At 42.2% G+C, this 7,885-nt stretch overlaps 1 protein-coding gene across 1 annotated transcript in view; it reads left to right on the forward strand.

The window, feature by feature from the left end:
* Positions 1-1,727: 1,727 nt before the first annotated feature.
* The window catches only part of LOC109959651 (sarcoplasmic/endoplasmic reticulum calcium ATPase 2), a 29,428-nt gene continuing 23,270 nt past the window's right edge, over positions 1,728-7,885 (forward strand). The window contains exons 1-5 of the mRNA XM_020599177.1: positions 1,728-2,366; positions 3,435-3,452; positions 3,547-3,629; positions 5,964-6,068; positions 7,084-7,222. Of these exons, the coding sequence (XP_020454833.1) occupies positions 2,249-2,366; positions 3,435-3,452; positions 3,547-3,629; positions 5,964-6,068; positions 7,084-7,222 (463 nt within the window). The 5' untranslated portion in view covers positions 1,728-2,248. The remainder of the gene's footprint in view (positions 2,367-3,434; positions 3,453-3,546; positions 3,630-5,963; positions 6,069-7,083; positions 7,223-7,885) is intronic.

The raw sequence follows: 7,885 nt of genomic DNA on the forward strand, positions 1-7,885 counted from the left end.
GTACACCCTGGACAGGTCGCCAATCCATCGCAGGGCTAACACATAGACAAACAACCACATGCACTCCTATGGGCAATTTAGAGACACCAATCAACCTAAGCTGCATGTCTTTGGACTGTGGGAGGAAGCCGGAGTACCTGGAGAGAACCCACGCAAGCACGAGGAGAACATGCAAACTCCACACAGAAAGGTCCCAGGTGGGGCCCGAACCCGGAACCTGGCGCTAACCACTGTGCCACCGTGCTGCCCACATCCAACATTTTTCTATAATAGAACTTTATTTCAAGATAACTTTTTACATTTAAGACATACATAGTTAGATACAGTATTTTGGTTGTCTGTGTATTTCTATTAAATGTATTTTGACTTATGTTTCATTAAATAGTCATATAAAATACATCAGTCTGTTAAAAAACTGTTTCCTATTCATTTAAAGTCCCCATTATGATAAATGTGTATTCACCTATTTGAGATAAAACAGAATGAGACGTGCAGTGAATACCTGCTGAGACTAATGTTAGAATACATAAAGCACAATTTATTTATAGAAATTAAATGACAGATTTGTTGTGAATTAAGAGCATTATGCTTGCTTGCTTACCTGGAGTAGTATGAAATATGTTACTGTATGTAACAGTTCAACACTTTGTGTACATCAAGTTTAAACTGCATGTGGGACGGAACATACTGTAGCTCCTAAAGTATGATTACCTTTTTAGCAAGTAACATGACACATTTATGTGCATATAGAATATGGTTTGAGTGCCCCGTGTTATTCCTAACAAATGTCTTCACCGACACTCCCACAGAAACTTGTTATTCCTAACAAATGTCTTCACCGACACTCCCACAGAAACTTAATCTGCTGTTGACAGCCAGTGCTAGTCACTCTTGTGCCAAACGGATCAAGTGTGCATGTGTAAAAGGCAGCTTGATGTGGACACTGCCACGTTATTATTGTAACAACACCTTGTGCTTCTTAGGGCCTTATTAAGATGTGTTAACAGATGACGCACGCCAGTCGTGTGAAACATTTGACAGTGATACCCCACAAAGAACACAATGCTGACCTAGTGTCCTCACACCTCTGTAGTAAATTGGCTGCCTTTACAATTGTTATGCAGATGTAGTTGATGAATCAGGTATAGTCTGGCTTTATCCATTATCTATGGCAAAGCATATGGTTCCTGAGGTTCTGTCATGTCTTTATCCCTTAGCTGATGGGAATCTTGTGAGGTAGTAACACAAGATGGAGCCTCTGTAATGGGATGCTTGTAATCTTGAGTGTAGTTGGTGAATCTATACAAGCAGGATATTGCAATTGATAACTGTGAATGTGCAACACTACCATAGAAAAATATGTCTGTGTGGAAACCGTTTTAGACCACTATTGGTTCTCCAGCAACTTGGACGCCGCCTTACATGGGACATCTTTGAGTCTATAAAGTCTATAGTGCCTACATACAATTACTGTCTTAGTGTCAGAGCACATACTATGTCATACGTGGCTTCATGTCACTCAATATTTTCCAGTCACATAACGGCAGTGTGTCCAGACAACTGCGCTGAAGTGCATATGGAGGGCAATAGGCAATAGGCAACGCTAAAATTAATGCAAATTCATTGTGGCCTCCTAGTTTACACACAATTAGACCAGACAAGGTTTGAATGGGAGCATGTGTTCCAGCTTGTCATTTCCTGGTTAGTTCCTGTGTTTTTCATGCCCCCCTGGTTTGAACGTGGCCATCGTTCGTCCAATGATACGAGTCCACATGAGACGCAGGGAAGAGGGCAGCAGCGAGGCGCTTTGATAAAACCAGACGACCAGGATGCGTGGAGTCACAGAGAGCTGCGCCACGGCGAGGAACGGCACGGCACGGCACGGCACGGCACGGCAGCACGACTGGACCGGACTGTGTGAATACAGTTCTCAACACACTACTGCAGACACTTTCCCACCATTGTCGGAGATAAGAGGACGCTTAGGGTAATCGCCGTCCAGACAGGAAAGAGGAATTTGGCTTATTCCAACATTTTCTCCGTAATTCGCGTGAAGAAAATCTTAACGGGGCCAGGAGACACGTAAACCTGCGGTCAGTAGCTGTCGATAGCTATCCGAGCGTAGATGCACAGCTCTCAGCTGGCAAACTCCTCATTCCTCTGAAAGTATCGACAGTTGCAAAGAGCCGGAAGGTACATAGAGCAGTGTTTTGGGGAGAGCTGTGTGGGAAGGAGCCGTCGATCTACCATGGAGAACGCTCACACGAAAAGTGTGGAAGAAGTTTACAGTTATTTTTGCGTCAATGAAAGCACAGGACTTTCCCTGGACGAGGTGAAACGACAGAAAGAGAAATGGGGCCTAAACGGTACGACAATTCAAACCACAGACCACTACAGACGCCGGTGCTGTGAATGAATCACGGCTACAAAAATGTCTTGTCATTGTAACATGGGCAGTGAGCACAGTAGTGCTGCTAAGGTCATGAATATCACCAAACCGTCCGGTGTTACACCGGCTCCATAACGCGATTTGGCTGACGTCATCAGTGGTGACCTCGAGGGTTCCCCATGTGTTACATCGTAACAAACTAATCATTACCGAGAAGACGTTGTAACATTGTTAAACATGGGCATTTCTGAACAGTGTAAAGCTGCATGGTAACTGATAACATTGCTGACAGTGGTCGTAAACTGTGGTGACACTGCCGAACGAAGTAACCTTGCTGTGTGTTTCTCTGAGGAAAAAGTGCAACACACCAGCCCGTGTGCCTGGACATCCAGCAGGCATTTGACACTGAATAGCGGCCACGGGATCGTTGGAGTAACGTTATCCGACCTAAGTTAATCTCTCTTGTCCCAGGCCTAAACAGCTGCTTTTATATTAATATCACCTGGGAGGTGATGGAGGGTATATCCCCTCTCCTTAAATCACTTTGACCTTTACATTGACTGGAGTTCTCCTATTGTGCCATGAATCTTCAAGAAGTAGTTTTCCATAGTTAGAACTGTAAACCTGATATCTGAATGGGCTCTTAAAAGCATAACATTATTGCAGTATGATCTCATTTATAGTCTGGTGGTTAAATAGACCTATATGCACATCCATTATATCACTGTATAAATGCAGGACAGGCCTCCCCTCTTATACCGTATGTATGGCTAAAGAATCTGAAATGAAGCCGGGGATCTGCTGGTGGTTTTGTTTTGACACTTGTGTAAGTCAGAGATTTAGTTCTCTCAAGTTAACACCCATGTGTCTCACTCTTGTCCTAGGAGTCAGTTCTCCTTCAAGAAACAGGAACAGACTGTCATGTATCCATATGGCTAGAAATGTCTTTATACACCACTTACTTTCCTTTCCTTTTCTTTGTCATCTGTTCCCTGTGCCATCCCTGGGTCGACTCTCCCCTCTGCACACACACACACACACACAGAGTTACCAGCTGAAGAAGGTAATCACTACTTTGGCCGATCTTGTCACTGTCATTTTATGCAAACAGTTTTCAGTGATGGATTGTTTTTAACCAATAACTCATTACCCTGCAGGGAAATCTTTATGGGAGCTTGTCCTTGAACAGTTTGAAGATTTGCTTGTTCGAATTCTTCTTCTGGCCGCATGTATATCTTTTGTAAGTATGTTTCTAGTTTTTGTGTGTGTGTGTGTGTGTGTGTGTGTGTGTGTGTGTGTGTGTGTGTGTGTGTGTGTGTGTGTGTGTGTGTGTGTGTGTGTGTGCTGTTGGTAAGCGTGCTTAATTGAAGTCAAAATCGCAAAGAGGATAGTTGTTAAGGCCTGTGTAACAATTAGCAGAGGACACTTTATACATTGCATAATGTAGGAGTGTGAATGTTGTCAGTTTGTATAACCAGGCTGGGGTTACACTCATATATTAAGGAGCTAAACAGCTGAGAAGGCTGCCGGCACATCTGAGGAATGGTGACAACAGCAGTAGCAGCATTGAGTTGCTATCACCACATGTCAAGTAAGACATTTGAGCCGGTCTCACCCGAGACATAGACTTTCACTGCTAGACAGATAAATGTTTCATAGTAGCCTGCTATTGTGTAACTGAATCACTGGCACATGTCCAAGCCCATTCAAAAGCTGAATCAGATTAACATGGTCATGTCACATTAGTACTATGTCTTGTTATATTGTGTAGAAAGCTGCGCAAAGCGGCTTTTTTTGTGCAGGTTCTTGTGGAGAATTGAAGCCAAATAGGCACTTTATGTTTTGATTTTTTTTTCTGTAATGGGTCAAAAACTGGAATTGAGCTTTGGCGTTGTGAGATGGACACTATATTAACAGATGTCTGAAGAACATGTAGATAACTGAGGCCCTCTGGGTGCAAGCGTGTGCGTTGGTGTGCGAGCTGGTATGTAGTGTACAGTGCCCCATCAGGTGATACAGAGGTGTCAGTGTCTGCTGTCTGACAGGGGAACAGCACAGCACTCAAGACCAAATTTGGGCCCTCACCCCTCAGTGGGAGGGCTGCCATGGCACAAACATGCACACCCACTTCTACATAAATTGAATCACTCCCATGCTTTGATATGTACCCAAACAGATGAGAACCAGAAAACCTAAACTAATGAAGTAGTTTCTCCTAATTAAATCTCTGAATTCCAGGTTTTCATCAGTTCTGTTTGGATGGCTTGCTTTGGTGTTTTACTACACCCTGCTCCTGTTTTAAAACACACTGTTTATGAGGTCGTGTGCAAATTAGGACTGAAACTATGAGTTATATTGCTTGGTTATTTGATGGACAGAAAAGTAATTGTCAGCTATTATGATTATCACTTATTGATCAGAAATGTCCATCATTTTCTTGTAACAGCTTGTAAGAATGTTCTTCTTTTGCCTGGTATATAGAATTGTACACTGAATTTCTTTGGGCTATTGTTTGGACAAAACAATACATTGGGTGCTGTGTAACCTGATGGATATTTGACATTTCTTAGATTCTGATGCCCTGTGACATACAGCAGGTCTCATGATAGTGCCCTGTTGTCTACGGACACCAGTCCTAAGGGTTATTATGCTTGCCATTTTAATCATTCTCTTTAAAATATCCTTGGCATCCAACATAGCTAGGTCTTACCGATATTGATTAGTTTATTATATTATGGGACATTAATAATTGATTGTGGCTCACAGGATAATTTTAGGACAACAAGCTAAACGACTCCAGGTCAGAATACTATCACGTATTTTATAATACTATAATAACTATTTGTTTGGACTGACAGTGAAACAGTATAAACTATGCAACAAGGATGAGACCAGTCATTTAGTATTAGTAATGAGCATCAGGAAAGTTTTAAATAGTTCCACTCAACAGAGATCGGACTGTGTTCAGAGGAGTCTTCGTGATTACTGACATGTTTGCATTATTGAATGAAACGTTTATGAAGACGCTCCCATTCTTCCACAGTTCAAAAGGCGTGTGCAGCGCTGGCAGATTAAAAAAATTATTATGGAAATCTATGGGAGAATAGCAGTAATGGAATAAAAGCATTGCTGGTATCCGTCAGAAATGTGGTTAGCTGTTAATGACTACAGTTCACAAGGTTCTTATGTTTCCAGAATGTAGGGCTCCGAGAACAGGAGGATGTTGAGTTCAAGGCACAGCTGTACTGTACGTGATTCTTTTTCCACAGTACACAGAGTTTTATATAAGAAATGTGTGGGATGATTCTCAGTTATTGGCAGTCTCTGGCTTTATGTCTAGTTTCTAGCAATGGACAAACAGCAAAACCTTCACATTATTGGAATGCTGTCACAGAAATCTCTCTTGAAGTGATAAAAATCTGTCCTGTTAATTTAACAGCTTAATTTGTCTGATTTTGTTGTACAGCCTTCATGGACAACCTTTGCTATAGTTTCTTGATTTATGTCCTTACCTGCTCACTCTGTGACGTGTCTGATTAATGATTAAATGTCATGTTTCTCTTACTGTTTTCAGGTGCTGGCCTGGTTTGAGGAGGGAGAAGAGACTATCACAGCCTTTGTGGAGCCCTTTGTAATCTTACTTATTCTCATAGCCAATGCCATCGTCGGAGTGTGGCAGGTGAGAAACTGTCTCTGTGTTTAAATCCCACTGTATCACCACTGCATCTGGGGAGGAGAAATTAATTTTTCTATTTTAGTTTTTATTCAACAGATTCCATGCATTTCATCAAACTGCAGAATGATGGATTTTCTGTGAATGGGTGTACATGTTAATTGTTAACTTCACCAGTATAAACAGACACTTAAGGATAACACTTTAAGGTAACCAGCTGGGATTACCTGAACTTAGCACTGAATGGAAAGCTATTGGTTGTCAGTGTGAGCCTATTTCAACTTTGAAAACAAGATATCTTACTTTCATCAAATTGACTATGCTTTCAGTGCAGTCTAATTCGGTGCAAGGTTGAACCAACACTTCTCTGGTGCAGACTTTAGGTTGTATTTTGGATTGTATATCAGGTGAGCCTAATGAATGGGCAGCAAAGTGTATATGTCAGTCTGAAAGGCAGCTATTACTGGAAATGGCTGCGGGTGTTCCAGTGGATGTAGGATATAGGTGTAGACTGTGAGACAGTGACAGTACTTTAGGAAGTATGCACAGTACTAATGTAAATGTATCTGTGTAGCAGCCTGCTAACATTTGTTAAACTTCCCTGGCACTGTAGGAAAACTTTTTTGTCAGTTTTTGTCTCAAAGATGCTTCATTTGAAAAGGAACAGTCTGCCACTTGCCATCAGCAGTCTTCCTGTAAGTTGCTTATGTATGAGGCAGCTTATTCATTTAAAACTGTGTGGGCAGTCTGCTCTGGGTGTTGTGTTTTTGTCACTGATGACAGATGAAGATGCTGATGAAAGATAAAATTAGAGCATGTCAAGAGGCAGAAAATGATGATTTATATTTCCATGTTCATGTTTTTAACACCTAAATGTCCCCAACCAAAACTTGTTAGAGTACCTATCCATCATAGAATAGCCACCACCTCTTCAAAGGGGTATCATAGTTCATGTGATATTATCAACGTATCTCAGAGCAACTTGGAAATGTTGGCACAGAATCTCATTTCACCTCACCAGGAGCGCAATGCTGAGGATGCCATTGAGGCTCTTAAGGAGTATGAGCCTGAGATGGGGAAAGTGTACCGACAGGACCGAAAAACTGTGCAGAGGATCAAGGCCAGAGACATTGTGCCTGGTGACATCGTGGAAATTGCTGGTAGGTTGAGCTGTTTTTGACTGTGTGCATGTTAAATGGACATGACTTTGTTGCTTATTCTACTGTTATACTAGACCATCAGCTGACTGCCAAGTGAAAAGGTTTAGATGTCTGCAGACTTCTCTCCTGGGCAAAGGAAGCATCTGGATATCACAAACCATATGCAGCTTTGAAGAGCTCAAAGAAGAGACCTGGTGTTTTCATATGATAGCTCCTTGCCTGTATTTGTTTGACTACTTCAGATAGAGCCTACTGTTGGTAGATCAGATGAGTCCAGGTATGGTCATTGACCACATGCAGCCCAAGCTTGAGTTGAAATCTCCCCCCATTTCTGAGTGCCACTGCAGAAGGGACGTACCTTGCAAGAGTGGTGTATTTTGAGATGTTCTTATTCACAATTGTGAAAGAGGGGGAACACAGGCATTATTATGGCCTCCTTTACTGTGTGTGTTTAGCATGCTGAATCCTCACAGCTCATCCCATGGGAGCAGTTTTACCCCCATTCAGTTTGTGGACTGAGTCGTGGAGTGATTCATGCTGCTGAGGTCCAGTCAGCATATTCAGCAGCTGAGCCCTTGAGGGTGTGAAGCCTTGATTTCTAAGAGTGCCGTTTCCCCCACAGTGCACACACATAATTCTGCAGAGGGATGAACGGAGACAGCT

This window comes from Monopterus albus, unplaced genomic scaffold (assembly GCF_001952655.1).
Source record: "Monopterus albus unplaced genomic scaffold, M_albus_1.0 scaffold40.1, whole genome shotgun sequence".
In the NCBI taxonomy this organism is placed as follows: Eukaryota; Metazoa; Chordata; class Actinopteri; order Synbranchiformes; family Synbranchidae; genus Monopterus; species Monopterus albus.